Genomic DNA, 21,638 nt, shown 5'->3' with positions numbered 1-21,638 from the left:
ATGCACAGGGAGAAACCAGTGCGGGCCACAACACTTAGAAAGAGGCTTACCCAGAGACGTTAAGCTTTAACTTCACACTAGGCGGGATGGAGATGGGACGTAAATTGTCTTATGTGGACAGAGTTGATAAAATAATGACAGTGAACGAGGCTCTGAAAGATATCATCTGGGCTGAGGTGAGCACTTTGGGTCAGTGTGTGTGTGCCAGTGATTGTGGCCTTAGCTTGCAGCAGGCAGTCAACCTGACATTGTTTAGGTTCATCCCGGGAAACCGAGCGTCAACCACACCCAGAGGAAACTACATCCAGGAGAGAAGCTACTGGATGTGTTCACCTCACAGGCTATTCTGAGGATGACAAAGCCCGGTGAAGTGAGGCACAAAGACAATTTGTCTCACACCGCATTTTACACTCACACACTACCAGAGTGATTTCAAGGGAAAAGAAGCTTTTTAAGCGGTGCGGTGTTGTGTGCGCTCGGGAAGCCAGCAGGGAAAACGATTCAACTTTGCACTGTAACTGTTTGGGATTGGTTTTTAACTTGTGGGTTTGCAAAAACAAAACTAACCTCTAATATTTACAGTACTGTGCAAAAGTCTTGAGCCCTCATTTTTCTTCTTCTTCCTTTTTTTTTAAGGAAGATAAGAACTACGTGGAGCAATTTATTGAAATACATCCAAATGAGTGGAAATACAGTATATAAGGCAAAAACAGTCAGTTTGAAAGTCATTTTCCTTTAATGGGATTATTGTATTTTGCTCATTGTCCCTGAAAAACTGAAACTGAAACAGATCAAACGTGAAATTGTTGCCAATCAAATGTTTTCCGAATGGTATGGTGGATTGCCACAAACCATGACAGAGTCAACAGAGCCTCCAAGTTTAAATTTGGATTCACACTCCATCAGACCTGTTCTCACTGATTTTCAGTCCAGTACTTGTGTAATGTGGAATACTTCAATACTTCCTCGCTGTTTCCCTTCCTTAAGAGTGCCTTCTTGACAGCCACTCTCCAACTGAGACCATTTCTGATGAGGTTTTGGTGAACAGTAGATGGAACAACTAAAAGTCCGGGCCCTGTGTCGGGTCTTTGCTAGATTTTATTCCTCATTTCTTAAGAGCATGACTTTCAGATACTGTTCATTTGCTGATTTGTTCAGCCTGCTACTTATTCTTTTATCCTCCACTTGTTAAGTTTTTTCAGATGTTAAGGACAACAAAATTTGATTGCATTATGCTGAAATATGACAAGTTTATTAATAACACTTCTGGAATCACCTTGCTCGTGCAAAAATGCTATTTTGTGCACATTAAACTGTGTTGTATTTGGCATTTGTCATAGATTACAGTAAAGAAATTACAGTAAGGTGCCATTTTTATGCTTGAATGCTTCACAGCCAGTTTTAAAAATGGCTGTAACCGTTGTGATGTCACCAATTGTTATCTGAAGCTGTTTTCTCATAGACTTATGTCTTTAAGCAATCACAGCTATCTGAAATAACTTCATGAAGTCTGAAGGCCGATTGCTCAAGAGCAATTTAAAATGACAAAGTCTGGCTTCATGGAAGGAAAATATAAATTTTTTAAAAAAGCTCAAATTTATTATTATTAGTTTTTCCTCTTAGGACCTAAAAAATAAATAACATCTGCTGTGAACAAGGACTATAAAATAAATACTGAAAAATACCCCAAAATTAAATCACAGCTGTTCAAACGTTCATTAGCTTGTTTCACCTTACTAGCAGCCTCTGCTGCCCCCTAGCGTTCATATCATGTTATTGCACTTTCCTCTCACCTCTTCCCGTGTCTTCGCCTCCATGCTGAGCGCTGTAGGATTTTACTGGAACTAAAATCGTCTTTATAGAGTCTCTTCCAAATGTTTTACTCTGACAATTAAACCTTAAAAGTGGTGTCAGTGTCCTCAAATGTTTTAGCGCCATTGCTAACACTCGCACGAAAAAACGAGGTCTAAATAAAAACTACTAAAAACAAAAAACGGCAAAGTTCAGTGAAAAATATCTCAAAGCAAAAATATAACTTAAGCTGTATTTGACGAAGCTGGCTTACTTCGATTGAACTCTGCTATCAAGGAGCAACTCTTTTTAACTTCCCGACTGAAACAAAAACAAATGCAAAGGGTTCTGGGACGCACACAAGCTTGGTGCATTGCAGTGGTAAAAACCGGAAACACACAGCAGAGGGAGACACTGAGCCTTAAATCCACAGTTTACATTGCAAAGCCAGGCATGCCAGGCTCTGTGAAGCTGGAAATAATGAGAGCAAACTCCACATCAGATTCTCTTATTTCTGTTTTTAATAAAAGATTTCTCTTTTGTGTTTTTTTTCTTTTCATTTGTACACATTTTAAGGCATCATGCACAAAAAATAAGCTTTACTAAAGGCATTATGCTTACCCTCTACCCAAAAAAAACAAAACAAAACAAAAAAACAACTGTATGTTCTAACATTTGAAGATTGGCTGTTAAAAATAACTTTGTACAAATATGGCATGTAAGCTGGCATGTCAGTGAATCTCAAAGCAGGGCGTCTCCTGCTCTCACAGTTTTGTAAACATGGCTTTGAGCAAAATAGGGCTGAGGAAAAAGTCAAGAGAAAGGGAAAGCATGCTTCAACTGTGGGGTGAAATTTCCCTGAAAAGCATGCAATGCATTTGAAATCGTATTTACAATGCATTATTTCACTCTCGACTGATCTTTTTTTCTTTTTTTTTTAATGTAATCAATTAAAGTTAAGACATTTAATGCCAACATTAACAGACAGAAAGACATATGTGTCCATAATGTTCCCCTACACAGAGTCGCCAACGCAGACGTTGTTCAGACTGGTCAACAAACAAAAACACTACAAGATTTTTTTTCAATATATCAAGCATTTGAGTTATACTTCCAGATAAATGACCTGGAAAATAAAAAGAAAAAATTTTGTTAACTTTATAAATAAATGTGAAACAGCCCAACAACTAGGGCAAAAAGAAAAAACAAAAAAACAAGGCTTTAAAAATAAAAAATACAAAAATCTTGCAGTGCCCATCATGGCAGACGTCCGGGAGGTGCCGGTAGCTTTGGCACAGTTGTGTCCAGTTGTGCTCTTCTGTGGTGAGCCGTGTGTGTTATACTATATTGAAGACCATGGAAAGATACTGTTCATATGAAACCTGGATCCAGCCGTCCTGATCCGTATCGTACCGCCTGAAAACATCAGTCAACCTCTGCAGAAAGCACAGAAAAAGGATTTACTGCAGATTAGCCAGCAGCATTATCTCATTATTATTAATACCATTTACTTCTTTAGGCTTTTGGTCACACTTAGCAGCCTCTTCTATAGTTGCATGAAATTACTGAGAAGGAAGAAATTGGCTCATAAAAATACATGATTGAAAGTCCACTTCAAGTCTTTTACATGCACACTACATGCATTGTAGTGCTACAATCATGAACACTGTAGGGAATCAGGATTTACAGTTTGTTTTGATTCAGTGCGACTCTGTTACCTGCAGTACAATACAGCACTGGATGAAGTCATCGAAGGCCACCTGTCCCTTCCTCTGGCGGTCGAACTTCTCTATCAGTGTGCCGTAGAACTGGTCCGATAGACGATAGCCTGCACACAACAGTAACACAGCCGTCATTTCAAAGCCGTCCTACACACACACTCACTCAGTTTGTTTCCCGATAAAGGAGGATCCATTTGAAATCATTTCAGGTCTAGTCTCTGCTATGGCAGATGCTGGACCCAGCAAGGGTTTCAGCCCAGACGTTCACCTCTGGGTCCCCGTAGAGGTGGGAATCACCACGCACCCTACGGCATCATATGATTGTGATTCTTTAACTTTTGCAAAATGCTATTACAAAAATGTTTACTGCGATTTATTACTTTTTTTAATTGCAAGCTGTCCTCAAAGTACAGCTTTCTCAGTATCTGTTTAATCCAATAAGATACAGCTATCTCATTTCAGTTACTTTTGTGCTACAAAATGAGACAGTTTAGCACAGCAACACTGTCACTGAATAATAAAATATTGATATTTGATGTCCCTGTATCGATACAAAATTGCCACACAAACTATCAGGATGCTATGCTGTGTCGATTTCTTTCCCCACCCCTTAATTTGTATCCTGGACCTTGAGACTGTGAGAAGCTCCTGGAGCCACTGAGGGCATGACAGCCTCTACATACACGAGGCTCCTGGCCAGGTAATGACTTTTAAGTGAACCATGACATATGCAAATTGACTGTGGCAGAGCTCCAGGCTGGGTGGAATGAACGCAGACTGGCTTGGGCAGAAGAACAAGTTGTGGCAGTACTCGAGACATGCTATGATACGGTCAGATTAAGGCATTTACGGGACAGCCGCCATCAGTGCGATACTGTACATCTGCTTTACTGAGACGCTACTGCCACTGTCAGTGAAAACAATACAGTGAATATGAGCCTCTGTGTCTTCTGAACTTCAGGAGTCTCGCTGAAGCACATTTAGAAAATACAGAAACACAAAGAAACACCAAAAACATGCAAAGTCAAACAGCTTTTTAGAAGAAGTCTTTCTTTTTCATTGACCACAAATGTAGCTCACAGGCAGATTTCACTCTCATTTCATTCAGTTTCCTTCATATATTTATTAATTTGGTCACTTTACTGCTGATTAGTAAATTATTTAAATTGAATATTGAATTTAATACTGACAAAACACATCTGCTCAATTTGGTGAAAGAAAATTGTTTCATAAAAGTTGGGGCAAAATGAAACAGGAAAAAGTTGCATAATGCTTAAACAGCACCAATGAGCAACTCATCAGGTTAATGAGCAACATGACAGTCTTACCAGAGTAAAGACAGCATAGGCAAACACTAATAGCCGTATTTCTTATAGTATAAGTACAAAGAATTTGGGGTCTAATACCATCTCCTGTGCACCAAATCCTTTAATATATGCACACAGCAGACAAGGCTGAAAACCAGCAGTGAATGGCAATGATCTTCAGGCCCTCTGGCAGCAATGCATTAAAATCAATGCAACTTAAACTCTACCACTGCAAGCAGAGAAAGTCCACCACAAGATGCTACCACTCCCTTCTGTGGCTCTAAACTCATTTAAAATGGACTCAAAACATAAAACTGTCTTGCTGTAGTTTGACTAATGATTATGTTTGGTGTTCTCCCTTCGTCAGATCACGGAGAACTGGAACTATTTGGCATGTTTTCTGCACAGCTGGAGGCAGTGAAATCACCATTAACACTGGTTTTGGAGTCAGATGCTGTCGTCCAGATGACGTCTTATCAAGAAAGGCCAAACAACATTTTGTACTTACTTCAACACTATGTCAAGGTGATAAACTGGCCTGCCTGCTAACAAATAGCCAAATCTCAAATGTTCAACACTTTATGTGTTGTCTGTAGCACTTCCTGTTGAATTTAGTTTGCAAAACACCCCAACGTTTTCTGGTTTTTTACAAGCCAATTTAAAGTCGCAAATTAACACTTGTCAAAATATACGAATTGAAAGCATTTGTATATGTGGTGGTCAGTAAAAAAGTAGGATTAAAATATACTCATTTGTTGTCTAGCTGCTGTATCTAAAACACACAAACACAGAACACTGAAAAGACAAAAACACTGACCGTGTGACGCAGAAACAGCCTAGAGACATAGCCATCGAGCCCTCCACCAGCACCCTAGATTTTAGTACACAAGCATACTTTGGTGCTCACCGAATCCAGTCAGTGCCTGCTTAAGCTCTTGTTTATCGATGAAGCCGGAGTTGTCCCTGTCGTAGTTCCTGAAGATGTTCTGCCAGTCCGTGATGTACTTCCACACACCGGCAAACTCGTTGAAGTTCACCCCGCCTTTATTTTCTCTGTCGAACATGGCTGAAGTAGAATATAACGTATATTAAATGCACTGGTACTTGTCAACATATATGCATACACACACACTGGTAGACATTCTGGACATTAAATGTGGTTGGGACAGTTTTAAGGACACGAGAGTGAGTACGGCACCGCATACATCTTTGCGGGGCTGTCAGGGAACAGCAGAATTAACAGTGTGGGACAGGAAGACTCACACTTGACTAACTCCTGCCTCATAAGACAGCGAAAGAAAACAGCTTGATCCCCCCACCAGTACTCCACTCCTCACCCCCCTGCGCTTCAATCCAATTACCTCCCAACAAAGGGAGTGTTATCACAGGATATGCTTCTTGCTGCGGGAGTACTAAACAATGGATTTACTGCGCATGGTGCAGTGGAAAGGAGAGGCGATGGAATTATAGGGATTTACTTTGGAAGTCGCACAACAAACGGAGAGTGCAAAGTACATCCGAGACGCAGGGAAAGACATTTTTTTAACATACTTTTGGTCTTGGAGTTTAAAAATACATAAGCCACAGCTATTCGTGTACAGAAAGTACAAAAGTATCGTTTAGTACAGTGTGATTCAGAGTCAATGTGTTTAAAAGCTCAACTACACTGCAAAGTTTCCAGTTTTTAACCTCAGCTGTATATTATAAAAGAGTCAACAGATCAATATTTGAAGTCTGAGGAAACTCTCAGCTGCCCTTTGGGACCAGCTTTTCAATTTCCTTGCAGATATTCCCCTCTTCCCGGTTTTATTGATGGCTGCAGGTTTCCACTAGAGCAGGAGAACAGCAGAGGCTTGTTTGTGTCTTCAGATTGCTCGCTGTTTAATGAACTAATCTGGTTGTCATGGCATTGAGTCTGATAAACAACCTGAATATTTTCAGAACAAGAGGCAGTGTGTGGAAGTTGGTTGTCTCACCGTCACCAGTCACTTACATATAATGGAGCGGACGGTCACTGGGTTGAAAGGAGTCCACGTGCCTGTGAAACAGAGGACCGCTGGTTAAAAATACACCAAGACCTGCAGCAACATCCAGCTGCTAAATGCCCCAAAGAAACTGATATAATGATAACAGAGCTGAGGTAGCAGTAATGATATAATAAAAGCTTTAGGAGTGCAGTAGAGTTTTGTAAGAGCCACAGTAGCTGTGGGATTTTTTGTTTTTTAACACCAATTAAATGGGACTGCAGTTCAAATTGGCATCATCGCAATAAACAGAAAATAAACACTCTTCTTGCTATTGGAGCTTAATTAAACATTTTCACAAGATTAGCATTTTAGTGGGGTTTGTATTTGTTTCCTAAGATCACGACATACCCAAGAAAGAATCTGATTTTACTGCTTTTTAATGAGTTCATTATCTCGAGACAAGAACCGAAATGCAATGCCCGGCTTAATTTTACCAAACATAACAGTACTGTAGACATATTTGACAGTACCATCTACAAAATGTACTTCCTGCCACTGTTATTATGATTATATGCGCAGTGTGCATGAAATACATTGGTAGTGTCCATGTAAGGCAGATGACTTTCTATGCGAACAAGCCCACACTGCGGCGCTTTACGTTTCATAAATCAGAAAATTACCATAGTAACCCATCAAGCAGGTGATAATGAAAAATGATGATCATTAGTGTAGTCTCATGTGCGTTATTATGAGAGATGTGAATGAGTGAAGAGGGAATGATTTTGCAGACACACTTTTTTTCACAGCAGCTGTTGAGTTGCCGTGGCAGGGACCTGAAACCTGCAGACCAACGTGGAAAGTGGAAAGCAGCAATCCCTGATATCACATATCACAAATGTTACTAACCAACTGTGATTGTCCTTTAATGGCACGTCAAACCGTCTGCCATTACCATGATTTATTGTGCCTGCTGACTCACTTTCACACTGTCATCCTCAAAGGACACTTGATTAGAACAGAGCCATTAATACTGTGATTAATTCCACTCCAGCAATGACAAATCAAAAGTTTATGCTGTGAAGACAGCCTGTGTCTATGAGGCCACCCCTGATTTCTTTATATTTTGCTCCCAAGGAGTCACGCTTTCCTGGAATTTTTATTAAGTGGTCTCCAGTAACAGTTCTCCAGGCTTTTGAAGGTTTTTTTTTAATTTTTTTATTTAACACTAACATGAACATCATTAAAAAAAATTGATCTAAATCAAGGGATGAAACAGTGTTGTGTCTACACAGAACAAACAACTCTGACTGACGAATGGGAAATTTTGGTTTAAATTATAATGATTATCTGGAGGAGTCCAGGACAGAGGTACAACAGTGAGTGTCTACAGCCATCTGGAAAACATGGTGGAGGTTTGGGGCTTTATTTAAGTCGGCAGGGTTTTTTTAATATTGTCAGAATTGTTGGAATTATCAATGCAGAAAAGAACCATTACATTTTGATCTATGGTAAATGGACTGATTCTTATATAGCGCTTTTCTACTCTCCCGGACTCAAAGCTCTCTATACAATGTGCCACATTCACCCAATCACAGCCATTCTCACAAGCAGTGTCTCTAAACTGAGAGCAACTTGGGAGACTGACTGGATCGAACCACCAACCTTCCGATCAGTAAGTGACCTGCTCTACCTCCTGAGCCACAGCCACCCTATCACGCAACACCATCTAGAAAGCATGACAATGACCCCAAACATACTGCCAATTATTTTGATAATCGAGTAACTGTATAAATCTTTCATTGTATTTACGTGCCATAATAAATTACATTTTTTTAAAGTAAACATTTTACTAAATGCAAAAATATATAAATACTCTCAAGTACTCTTGGGCAGAGTTTTATCTCCTGGATGAGGTAGATATGTTGTGTCTTCATGTTTATGAGTTTTTGTGCATGTGTGCGTGTCTGTGTGTTTAAGTATGAAGAAGTCAAGCAAACAGTGAGTTATGTCTGTAATGCTTTAAAGGAGAATGTGGTGGCTGCAATGAAGAAGAGCGAGCATATCAGCATTCTGAAGTTCGCCGTGTGCTTTGATGCATTGATGCAGAAGAGCTCTAAGAAGCCTGGAGAACTGTTCCTGAAGAAGTGACAGGAATGCTTGACTAAGAGAGTTCAAGCTGTGTGGAAGATTAAAGGTGATCATATCAAATACTGACTTTTAGATTTGTTAGAATACTCTCTCCCTACATATCTCTTATTGCACCCATTGGCCCATTTTCCCAGCAAAATATAAAGAAATGAGGGGTGGCTCAAGACTTTTGCAGTTTTTTAAAAAAGCGGGGGTGAGTTTTATGACAATTTATGTCTTTTTTTTCCAGCTACGGATCATTATTTTTCATCTAGAGGACAAACTTCAATTACAAGTGAATCTACCTGTCATATAGGTGGGCGCGAAAAAGAGCGATGGGTCTTTACTTCAGGTGAGTGTTTATACTTTTATAGCCTGCTTCACAATCTCAAGACAGTGAGATTTATCAGGCCATCTAAACAGCTGCTGACTCACCACCTCACTTTATTACAGGCAGGCCAGCAGTTCAGGACCAGGAATAAAGAGAAGCGTGTCTGAGAAGATGCAGAGAAGCGAGGGGAGGCAAGGAAACGCACAAAAGGTGCAGAGATAACCAACAAAAGAGAAGCGACCCGAGGAGATGAGGTGAACAAAACATTTGCAGTTTGGTTCTCATTGCAGTACCTTGAGCTCTCTTGCCTACATTTGCTGACCTAAGGTTGTTTCCTGAAACTCTTTCTGCAGATACTAAAACAGCCTCTGCAAAATTTCAACAGCTTGCCAAAACTCTGGAGCGTTTATCACACCGTGCTGCTTGTTTTTGATTTTCCTCCACAGCTATGCCAGCACAGCAGTAAGCAGGTTTGCAGCGTGAGCCTCAAGAGCTTAGATAAGAGGATCTAATTTGAATAAAAAGGTTTCAAATCAAACATAACACAGAAATTGCTTTATTGTTGATTTATTCACACCTCGATTTTACTTGGGAAAGTCCATTAAAGTGTCTAAATAAATAATGCAGAAGCTGAAACAATTTCAGGACCTCAAAACTTTAAGATTTTGGTACACTAAGTACTGTGTGTGCTTCAGAGGACACTAGTCATTTCCTCCCTCTTGCTCGGTTTGTTTTATTGATGGGTGAGGCTGTCTAGGACTGTGGATAGAGCTGTTTTGGGACCAGGCCTTAGGCTCTTACTGACACTGGGATTTGGGCCAGAATCTATATTCCACTTTCATCCAAAATGAACTAAATGATGAACTAAAGCAACAATCATAATGTATTATTAGCATATAGATATGAGGGCACTTTGTAGAAATGGGTCAGCTTACTGCATGCTGCCATTGCTCACGACTACTGCTTCATCAAACCCCATATCTCATTGACTAAAATGAATGGAGTGGTTCCATTTATGACCATGTTAAAGGAATACTTCTTTAATTGGGCTACATTTCTGTTTATTATCTCTATATTGCTTTCTTAATGTGCAACAGTTGCTTTAAAATATTCTAGAATGATCAATTATCAGTTTTTTTGTTACACAGAAAAAAGTAGCTGTATAAAAAACACATTTCATTACAAAATGATTGTCTGTTACTTCTTTGTTTCAATAATAGTAGTGAATTATGTGTTGCAGTACATTTAAACACAACAATTTAGATAAACTGGGGACTCCCTAATACTTTGATCACCAACAATTCATTGTCAAAAACATAATTCATGTTTTTATGTTTGTATTACTAGTACTAAAACTATTTTAATGGGCAATTTAAAAAAAAATCTGCAGAAAGACTCAAATCATTCACTTCATTTATGCACAACTCTCTTAAGGCCCTGCAACAGCATTTCAATCAGGCTGAGGTCTGGACTTTGACTGGGTCACTGCTTGCTGATTTTCTTTTTCAGTCATTCTGTTTCAGATTCACAGTGAGCTTTAGCTGTTGGACAGATGGCCAACAGCTAAAGCTCATATTTGATTCTAGATTACTTTGGTATACAGAGTTCATGTTCAACTCAGTGACTGTAAGGTGTCCTGTGGCTATAAAACATGGCCAAATCATGGGGCGACCGTGGCTCAGGGGGTTGGGAAGGGCACCTGTAACCGGAAGGTCGCCGGTTCGATCCCCGGCCTCTCTGTCCTGGTCGTTGTGTCCTTGGGCAAGACACTTTACCCTACCGCCTACTAAAAACAAAGAAAAACAAAAAGAATAAACAGCCTGCTGACTGTGCGTCCCCTGGGGGCCACGCTCGCGCCATCGGCCCCTCTGGCCGATGGCGCGATATGGCAGCCTCGCTTCTGTCAGTCTGCCCCAGGGCAGCTGTGGCTACAACCGTAGCTTGCCTCCACCAGTGTGTGAATGTGAGCGTGAATGAATAATGTCATTGTAAAGCGCTTTGGGTGCCTTGAAAAGCGCTATATAAATCCAATGCATTATTATTATTATTATTAAATCATCACGCCTCCCAGGAAGACTGTGGCATTGTGTTAACACACACACACACACACACACACACGCTCCAAACTAGCAAACAGCAACAACTTCTGCTTTAATAGAGCATCTGGCTGTTACCTGTATAGATAAACCAGTGTGCCGATACACCAGTCAGGATCCAATATGGATATACGACTGGAATCATGAAAAATGCCACTTGAAAGTTAATCCAGAGTAAAATGTCAACAATTATCTTATTAAATGTAATAAGTTGACTGTAACAAATACCGACGGATACTGGAATTTTAGGGAGCCAAAAAATTCAGCTGTTATTATAAGTTCTAACTATATTTAAAAGAGTTTGTTACTAGTCCAAAAACAGTGTTTCTAATTTTCCTTTAAATGCATCTTTGATATTTCTATATTACAGTGTTATGTAGCTGTTGGCATGAGCAAAACTTACATGTTCAAATATGGATTCAGCTAAAATGCTGTGAATGCTACTCAAACATTAGAGCCAGCAGTAAAATGCCCAAAGGCAGAGCACAGAACAAGCTGTGACCTTTCCAGACGCACGGGCTCTTCTACACACATGCATGCACACGCACACACACCTCACACCAGTAGCTAGCTGTGAGGTCACCAATGTATGCCAGACACACTGCGGCTGCCCAGTGTGAGGCGGTCAGTATGGCTGAGATGTTTGTGAGCGTCTGATGACAGTCTGGGACAATACTCCCTCTGTCCCGTCCACACACTGGACTCTCTCACTGGTGAACTGCCAGTGGCGAGGTGGACAGAAGTGAGAGAATATAGGAGGTGAGGAGGGAGGCGGGCAGGGTGGAAAAACGGAGAGCGCTGACCGCAGTGTATACGCATAAGTGTAACGGTCGTGATGGAGTTCAGTGAGTCGATTGTCCCCTACACGCCTGACATAAGCAAACACGGATTTGAACTTTTCCAAACACACTTTAAATGTTAAGCTCACAAAGTAGCTACACAGACTTGAACCCTCCCAAAACACACATCCTGTATGACTCAGGTAAAGGTTTGACCTTGAGAGCAGCAAGGGGACAGAGCTGCTTGATTATCGTTGAATTAATATAAATCTCAGTGATTGCAATTTAGCTTTTCTCTGGGAGTCGCTCAAACCTTGCAATTTGAAATCATGCAAAGAGTACAGTTATGTAGTACGCTGAGAGCTTATCAACAGGAGAATCCAAGCAAGTCATTGTTCAGAGTAAAGAGAATTATAACTAAAGCGACTGGTACAGTCAGCTCTGTGTGTTTTGTGGTCAGATATAAGGGAAACACACAAGAAGGCATCCAGTCAAAATGGCACCGGTGCCTCACGCCATTAGAAAATGACTGGATCTAACATATTCAGTGCATGACGCAGCTCCTTCACCAGAAGGCGGAAATGCTGAAAAGCTTAACACTGTCTGGGTAATATCCATGCCATCTGACTCAGCTCAGGTTTTACAAAAGTGTACATATGTACAAGTGTAACGGAAAGGGCTGCTGATTGAGTTCCTCAAGCCCGCTCTGCATGTCAGCAGTTTTAGTGGAGCTCTTACACAAATAACTCAAGCAGGAGAGTGAGGGAGCATGGAGGCAAGTTGGTAGGGTATCTGCTTACGGCTGAGCAAAGAGACGAGGCCAGAAAAAAATCCATATTTATAGCAAATGGCCCGGCTAAAAGGCATACGCACAAAACAGACAGGCACGTGCACTTCCAACGGCACAGAGCCATCACTGTTTCATCACGGTAACACCCAGGACTGAGAGAGAGAGGAGGGAAGATAGACAGACACAGAGAGATGGAAAGTGAAACTAAGTAAGGGTGAGAGACAAAGAGACAAAGTCAGAGTAAGAGAGGACAAGGAGACAGAGGGCATGGCAGGAAAAGAGCCGGTGCCGTATCCTCAAGAGAAATGTAAGGAGAGGAGAGGAGAGGAGAGGAGAGAGGATGTTGTATAATCCTATGTTTAAAATGCCTTTTTCTGGCCGACTGATTTCTTTTTCCTACCTGGAGAAAGAAAATAGATGTAAAAAAATAGCATGAGATTAAAAGATTTCTGCACAAAGTAAAAGGAAAAAAGAAACATGTGAAGTGAAGCCCGGCTCATTTTCTATGTGCAGAAAGACAGGTAGGCAGAGCGCTGATGGACGATAAGAAAACCAGAGTATGTGATGCAGAAACAGCAGCAGAGGATGAAAGAGTTTAACTGGCCCAGCCTCCCTCCTGAACCTTGATGCTCTCTGCTCTCCTCAGAGACGAGGGTAAAGAAGAATAGGTAGACAAAGCATAGTTGATGGCAGGAAACTGATAAAAAACAAAACAAAAAGCAGAATGCAGAGACAGTAGAGCTGCAACAGACAGTCGAACGGCGGGTTGTCTGTAGGAAGCTGCAGGACAGGATGCAGTGCGCCGTGTTCGGCTTCACTGGCTCTGTTTCATTTCCCAATGACTCTAATGAACTAGGAGAGACTGGACCGGGAAACCTGCCGTTCGCCGCATGCACACGCAGCGAGGAGCACACAAACACAACACCGAGTCCAAAAAACAAGAAGAGACTCACTGACCCTTGGCAAAAAAAAACAAAAATCTGATGAAATGAGCAACGCACACACGCTTGCCTCGCACAAACACACACTACACACTAATCAGTATGCTGTGCCAGAGTCACTGCGCAGCCTGATAACAGCTTCTTTCAGTGCTGCTGCTGGCTCTCACACTTCTTTTTTTGCCTCTTTCTCTCTTTTGAAGTGCCCAGAAAAATGGGTTTCTGGGCAGCGTAATCTGCTGAAAAGTCTTTGAAAAGCTGCTGGAGCAAATCAAACAAAAGCTTGATGGGGGAACACATTATATTATAATGAATATACAAACATCAACCCTGTGCCACAGTTTCTGGTCTAACGGTGTCACATTAATCGTTAACCCATTTTAACTTTGCCGTCTCACTTCGAGCAAGGTCAAGAAGCGACGCTGCGATGAGTGTGGCAGGAAAACAGATGCCTGCTCTGCTGTGGCAGCTCTCCTCAACAATACAAGCATAAAAAAAAATAAATAAACAAATAAAAAGTGACTTCATTTTCCAGGATGTGAGCAGAGAAGATGACCCGTATCATTTATTCAGTGCTTCTCCCGAAACCGCTGGGGAGGAATAACAAGCACCCCATTTCTTTTCTTTTAATTTGTAAAGGAAATGAAGCCTCGTCCCCGTCTGAATGCTGCTCCTCCTGCAGAGCTACAAGACTAAGAGGGACTGTGCCTCCATTACTAGCAGCTGTAAGCCTCATGAAACATCCCTGGGTTTTCAATCAGATTAATACATTCTGCAGGAGAGAAAGCACATTATATAATCACCCAGCCTCACAAACAACTTTATGAAACTCTTCAGACAAAAGCAAGAGTTTAAAAGTTGAAGCAGTTTATGAGCTGTAGCTAACTAGTTAATTAAGCCACCATTAGCCTATGTGGCCCAGGCATGATTAGGATTGTTATCCATGGTTGACATTTAATTGCTTCCAGCTGACTCGCCTTTAAAACCCTGCTAAAGGGTTTTACTTAACAGTCACCTACAATACATTGCAAATTCACATTATCGCGCTAAAAGACTATAAGTGCTGAGTAAATGTCAACATCATCAGCTGCTGATGAACAACACAGGATTCATCCAAAGTTTACCAGTGGATAGAAACTATGATTTAATTCTGTCATACCACTGTTTAACTGCACTGCATACATGCTTAAATATCTAAACAGAGGCAGATTTATGCATTATTGTTCCTCCCTTTAAAACTCTGTTCTTCACTTTTAAAAATACAAGAGCAAGACAGAAGAGAAGGCACAATAAAATGGCTTTCAGGGTGACTTAGGTAAATAGAAATGCTTTATTAGGCTATGTCAGCATTAGCATGTTTTAATCTCTGTCCACACAAGTATTTTAGCACAGCATCAGAGATCATCTCCATGTATAAAAGCATGTGTTAGCTCATATAAATGGCATGTTTTTTTGCCTTTAGAAAGACCTTTAGAAACTATTTGTGGTTTGGTGCATTTTGGAGCATTTTATTGGAATTATTTGACCTATCATGTGACCTCCTGTGCCAGTTTTGCTTTCTATAGTTTATGGATTTGTTAACTTCACACGCTTTTGTATAAATATGGTCATTATTACTGGCTTCAACAAAACAAAAGCCAGCTTCCATCTTTTATAAGCAGTCTGTGCTTACTCCTATTACGATGATGTGAGAGCATTCATCTTGTTTGAACTTTCGAAGAGTGTGACAAAATCCACACCCACAGTTTCAGTTAGCATCCTGTACAGTGTGGCGCCGGCTGTCATTGCTGGGACACAGAAGAATATCAAAGTATTTTCTCTCAAGCTACGCCGTTAAACTCTTCACCTACTCCTCTGTTCTGGGACAAAAATAAAACTCCATTCATTTTTATCCGGTTCACCTGCTATCGATGGGATAAAAATAAAATCCCCATCCATTTTTCTGCTTTAACATGCCGTTGCTTAAATCAAAGAGTGAGCCAGTGACCAATGGTGTGTAACAAGGAGATGGGAGACAAAGAGAGACACACAGGGGAGCAAAAAAGAAGATAGAGGGAATTAAGAAGAAAGGGAAAAAATGATAGATTGACATAGAAGAGGAGGTGAGATATATAGATATTTATAGAACGGGAAAGAAAGACAATAACGGTAGTGGCAGAAATTCCAAGACACTGATCCATACCATTCGATAAGGCTTGCTGAAGCTCCGTGTCTGATATCACTCCACTCCGGTCCTTGTCGACCCTTGAGAGGAAAACACAGATTAGATACCGCCTGCTTTAACCACTTCACACCAGCACACAATCCCAACACACAAAAGCAGCATGCACCGGCGCTCGCCAACTGAAACCTCATCCTGCTGAGCATGTGTTAGTGTTTCAACAGTGCACAGAGAATGAATGGAAGTCTGTGATCAGGGCGCACAAGGCAGTTTGTACACTCAGAGATCAGAGAAACCAGCCGGACAAGGTCTAAAGATATGTGTGTGTTTGTGTGTGTTGGTCCTGAGAATGCAACCTAAAACAGGTTGTTGCTTCACAACTTTTAGTGCCCACAGCATAGTGTCTGCTTGGAAGATTCTTTTAAGTGATAGTGAAACCAAAACTAAAAATTTCTCATATTTGACATATGTGCACAGCAATGCTATTTTGACAACCTGGCAATACATAAAAAACTGTATCAGGCTGCCTCCTGCCAATTAGACTGACAGTTTAATTAGATTATATCAGAGAGAGAGAAAAGTCTTCACAAAACAAAGCAGAATTACTCATGAAAATTAAATTAGTCTCTTTTTGTCCCAGATCCTGAAGTTACAGCTCATACAGTCAGTAAATCAACTGACTGGAAACTAGCAAGCAAAAAGCACGGCTCTTTGTTTAAGCCAGCGTTATTTGGTTTTCTCAGGTCACTTTGGATCCTGGGGAACTTAGTTTTCATTATTTAAATATGTTTTACAGGTGAAGTGATCAATAAAAAAAAGACAATAAATCAAAGGACTTTAACTTAGGATTGCTGTAATTATTATGGATCAGTTTTACTTTAAAACATTAGCAAATGGGGTAAGAGCTTCATAGACCAGGGTCATTGAATTTACTGTCACAGTTCACCAACTATTCAGGTGTTTCGGCCCTAATGGAGCCCTCATCCTACCAAAGCTAGTAAAGCATTCAAAGCTAGTGCTTCTTCTTTAAGTTCTCTTCTATTCTGTGTAAGTATTTAAAGATAGAACTGAAGGAAAGTGCTACTGATGTGGTGACTCACTGACAGACTTTAAACAAAGAATTATTTATGTACACTTACAGTACCTTAAGGAGAGCACTTTTTGTCATTTCCATGTCTTTACGGGTTCTGCCAGAGTAGCTTTCCTGATGCACAGATCCAAATTTATCTCATAATTATGCTCCCTTCCTCTGGCCCTCTTAGAAGACTTTGTTCTGATTGGCTGCCCCTCATAAACAGAAGGTTTAAACACCAGGTGGGTGGGGCTTCTGTGCTCAAGAAGCCCTCATATGTGCACACTTCAGCCTTCAAATGCCCCTCACTCCTTGGGAATTGGGTGATGCAGCTTCACTTTCCCCCCCACTACTTTGGAGCTGAAACATTTATCAATGTTCAGCTTTTCAATTCCCAGAAGTTGCAAACATCAGCCAATCAAAGCAGATTTCAAATTCACCAGCGCTACCTCTAGCCAATCATATCACATCTTGAAAATATCCCAAGAGAGTCAGATAATAAGTAGACTTTGGGATCAAAATGGAGAAGTTGATCAATGCAGTGACCCATTACCATTTGAATGATTAGTTCTTGTTGCTATAACAACTCCTGCAGTCTACATGTTAAACAGCTGGTGATAGACCACTGAAGCTTTTTTGATCTCAGCTTCTGCTGATGCTCTCAGCCAATCACCATTCAATGTGTGCGATAACCATAGTTCTTCACTCTACAAAGCTAGAGACCCAAACAAACAGGCATCAAGTCATAAGTCTCACCATGTTAGGATCAATTAGGAACTCAGCTCTTAGTGACGTCATACAGAGCTGAGAGCAAATCTTTAGCTGAACATTTAGTTAGTATAGATAACTATAAAGGACAAAAACACATCATAAGTCTCTCTTTGAGATGCAGAGACTTTATAAGGTTGGACTCTGGCACAAATATCAGGCCTTACACTTTTGAAATGTAGCTTAGTCAAAAATCCAGTGACTCAGTTGTTCCTTAGCAACCTGCCAGGCCCAACCTGTTGACGCAGAGCTCACTCAACAAACACAGTTTGAATACCAGCAGAGAAGAAGAGGGAGGACACCCCCCCCCCCAAACAAACGAAACGAAACAAAACAAAACAACAAAAACAAAAAGTGTGCTGGGTTTCTGCTCCCGGCTGCGACTCGTTTTTCTGCGGCCGCAACTCTATGACTGCAGCCATCGAGGCACGGTGATCAGCTATATGTCGGTGTGCATTTCCCCTGTTAAATGAAGAAAAACAAACACGCAGTCTAGCCTGGTCTTCTTGCTGGGGAAGGAACCGCTCTCAGCATGCTGCCATAAATGAGAGCCTTGTCACTGTGAAGGTGGTGATAGGTTGGGTTGGTGGAGGCAGAGGGGGTACCCAGCCTTTACCAAACACTGAGATATTATCTCAAAGAAGTATATGTGTGTGTACAGTATAAGCTCTCTTTTCTCCCCGCTCCGCCTGTCTTCTTCCTACAAGCTCACACGCCCAGCCTCAGGCAAAGTTACCTCAACAGTAAAAAAGAAAAAAAAAAAAAGAAGTGAAAAGTGAAAGCATCATTAAAACTGCTTCTTGCCTGCAGAGGCAGGCAGTTAACCATCTGGTGTTTCCATATTCACACTGTCAAATACAGAACTTCTATGTAAAAGCAGCAGCAGGACAATATTAAAAGAAGAAAAAAAGAGGACAAAACACCATGACTGAGTCAGTTATTCTGCTCAGATTTTCCCATGTTTCACTGTTTCCTATTAGGCAATCGGGCTGAAATATAGCTTGCGGAACAAAAGTCCGTCCTACTTTCCACATAACTGGTCCAAAAGTAAGGCACTGGTGCTGTAGCTCCCAAGCTTGAAAATTCCATTGCTACTCTTCCTACTTTAAACCTTTTTAGTCTAAGGATAAAGCAAGTTGCAGAAAGAATTAAGGTTAGCTCTGCGTGTGTAACAACTTTTGTCAGGTACATTTGTTTCTTCCAAGTAGTTATTTGATTAAATCAACGTGTAATTTGATTAAAAGCTGAGAATTGAGTAGGAGCTACTCAGTCAAGTCTGAGTCTTGAAATGCGGAATTCAAACATTTTTGTCATACCATAGCCATCCATGAGCATGCACACAAAAGGAAAAGAGTGACTCATTCAGCATCTAGCCACGCAGATGAATATATTCCATAAACAGACGTCAAATACCCTACTTTTCTTGTCTTGTCGTGGCGCATCCACTCAGATGTAGTCATATCATAGCAAACATGTATATAATAGCAGTCCAACAATGGGATGGTGAGTCATGGGTTAGTAGGTGTGTGTGTGTGTGTGTGTAACAGGGAATGAAAAGCCTTCTGCGTCAACTATGCTCCACTGACTCTGACCACATGACCGAGGGAATTCCAGCATATCTCTGCCAGATATTCACCGAGGGGCAGCAGATGAGGCAGCGCAATGCTCATGTGACAGATGACTGTATGTTTTTATGATAGTCACAATAACGCCTGACATGACAATGATGCATGCAGCCACGAGAAGGTGCTGCTCCTCAGAAAGAGGCAAAATGTGTACATGTGATACCTTAAAGCTTTTCCATCATACATAAATAATTAGTTAAAGGGTGTTTCGAGCCTTGAAATGCCAGCAGCATCCTAATGTGAGAAAAAAAATCCTCTGCAGTATTACATAACTCTATAGCTTACTATTGCCAGGGGCCAAGGCATATGAACATTTCCCTCTCTGCCTACTACTCTATGACCTTCTTGGCTGCTGACACACTTTTGACTCCGGCTGTGCTGAAATTGATGACTATCAGTGGCTGACACTTTAACGTCCAAATATGGGAGGGGGAGGAAACATCCAAAAATCCAACATAAGATGATTTTTTATTGGAAATAAGCTCTCCAGTGTGTTTTAAATAGATCCAGTGTGTCATATCCAGCTTTTTTAGAATATTATATCATTTCTTTCTGACTTCTTCAGACTCAAGTGTTGGTGGAAGATGGTTTTCACTGGAGACATAAATAAAACATTTTGAATGGAGCTGTGATTCCGTTGCTAGGATAAACCGCGGAGGGGAAACCCTTCAAGGACTCCCGGAGGTCCTTGAAGCCACGTTTGAAAACTCTCACTGAGCAAGCTGACTGACTTTGACTTCATTTCGGCACAATGTAACATCATCAATACAACTATGCGGCACTGCAGACGCGTAGTAATGTAAGGTAGTACCAGCTGAGTGACATAAAGCAGCTACAGGCTGTGTACTGCGCACTGTGTAGTAGTACTTCCACAACTGAGACTCAACTGTAACACTGAAAATCACTCATTTCACTCCGGGAAGTCTGTCCCGAAAAAGAGTTATGAATAGATGAGAGCAACGACAAACAAAAACAGCGAGCTCTCAATGAAATATTTAGTGTCACCCCCACCCAGTCTCACCCTCTTCCTCCCGCGCTATTACACGACAGCAGTTTTCACCTCGAAGCAGAGTGAGAGACAGACACAGCAGCGAAACAACCCAGCTTTCCTGCACTTACCTCTGGAAGATATTCCACAGGAAACCCTGGTCCGGAGGAGCGTTGATGTGTGGGGGGGCTCTGTACGGACTGTGGTACGCCATTTTTACACGGAGCTCTCTGTCAGGTTTGCACAAGTATAGCCCGTGTTTCCTCCTCCTGCTGTAGTTTCTGCTCTCAGTAGCTTCAATCAGACTCCACCACCCTGACGTTCACGTTACCGCCTTCCTCCCTCGCGCAAAGAGGCGTGGCCAATCATTCAACACTACCCATAAAGGGGGGTGACATCACAATTTCCTCTCATTTTCAGCTAAAGTGAAAATAGAAACCTTAAATTTTTAAGTAGCTGTACGTGTTGGTAAAATCACGTCTAACAACAGTTTGTCAAATTATTATTTTTTTATTATTTTAATACTGAGTGTAAAATTCACTCAGTATTTCCAGGATTTTTTTTTTTAAATAGGGTGAAACTGGGAGGATCCAAGAACCAGTCCAGAGAAGTTCCTGGAAAATCAGCAACATTCTCTGAGAAATAAAAGTCAAACAAAAGCATTTGAAAACTGACTCACAGTTCAATTATATTGATTTTAATGTGCACAGAGCGCCTGTCTTCATATTAGGACTAAGAATAGGAATAACTTTTCAACATTACATGATTATATATTGCATTACTTATTACTTAATAAATTATTGAAATGTTAGCAGCAAAAGCATAATTAAAGTACCATTCTCTGAAGGAGGATAATTTTGCTCTAAAGCTATATTTTTAATCTTTATCAAAATAATGGCATGATAACTCAAGAAAACTGAGCTTTCTATACTTTCCTATGCTATGCCATTACAGTCTAGGTGCTATATTTTATATACTGTTTAGTAACTATGAAAACTTTATATAAATTTTTTTAAATATCTTTGAGATACTAGCAAGTATAGAGATAGGGAACATACAAATATACATGCATGTGCTACAGTGCTATTTTGCATTATGACACTTCATCTGTGCTTGGTTGAACTGTTGAACATACAAACATAGGTATGCTACAGGCAGTTATACTATGATTATAAAA

General features: G+C 40.8%; 2 protein-coding genes across 5 annotated transcripts in view; both read right to left on the bottom strand.

Moving 5' to 3' along the window:
- The window catches only part of zgc:101569 (uncharacterized protein LOC449822 homolog), a 52,175-nt gene extending 50,063 nt beyond the window's left edge, over positions 1-2,112 (bottom strand). For all 3 annotated transcript variants that reach the window (XM_031755528.2, XM_039617731.1, XM_031755527.2), the window contains exon 1: positions 1,794-2,112. In XM_031755528.2, coding sequence (XP_031611388.1) covers positions 1,794-1,938 — 145 coding nt within the window. In that variant the 5' untranslated portion in view covers positions 1,939-2,112. The remainder of the gene's footprint in view (positions 1-1,793) is intronic.
- A 177-nt stretch (positions 2,113-2,289) lies between these two features.
- On the bottom strand, positions 2,290-20,827 carry pdcd6 (programmed cell death 6). Of its 2 annotated transcripts, none has more exons than XM_031755544.2 (6): positions 20,593-20,827; positions 16,030-16,091; positions 6,813-6,857; positions 5,715-5,885; positions 3,510-3,619; positions 2,290-3,227 (listed from the first exon to the last, which is right to left on the bottom strand). In XM_031755544.2, the coding sequence occupies exons 1-6, from the start codon at positions 20,673-20,675 to the stop codon at positions 3,129-3,131; spliced, it is 570 nt and encodes a 189-aa protein (XP_031611404.1). In that variant the 5' UTR covers positions 20,676-20,827; the 3' UTR covers positions 2,290-3,128. The 2 variants fall into 2 exon arrangements, with proteins under 2 accessions (XP_031611404.1, XP_031611405.1); XM_031755545.2 differs by having other exon boundaries at positions 5,727-5,885; positions 20,593-20,823.
- Positions 20,828-21,638: the final 811 nt, after the last annotated feature.

This window comes from Oreochromis aureus, linkage group 9, assembly GCF_013358895.1.
Source record: "Oreochromis aureus strain Israel breed Guangdong linkage group 9, ZZ_aureus, whole genome shotgun sequence".
In the NCBI taxonomy this organism is placed as follows: domain Eukaryota; kingdom Metazoa; phylum Chordata; class Actinopteri; order Cichliformes; family Cichlidae; genus Oreochromis; species Oreochromis aureus.
Note: the sequence above shows the minus strand (reverse complement) of the source record. Positions and strands in the feature narration are given on the sequence as shown.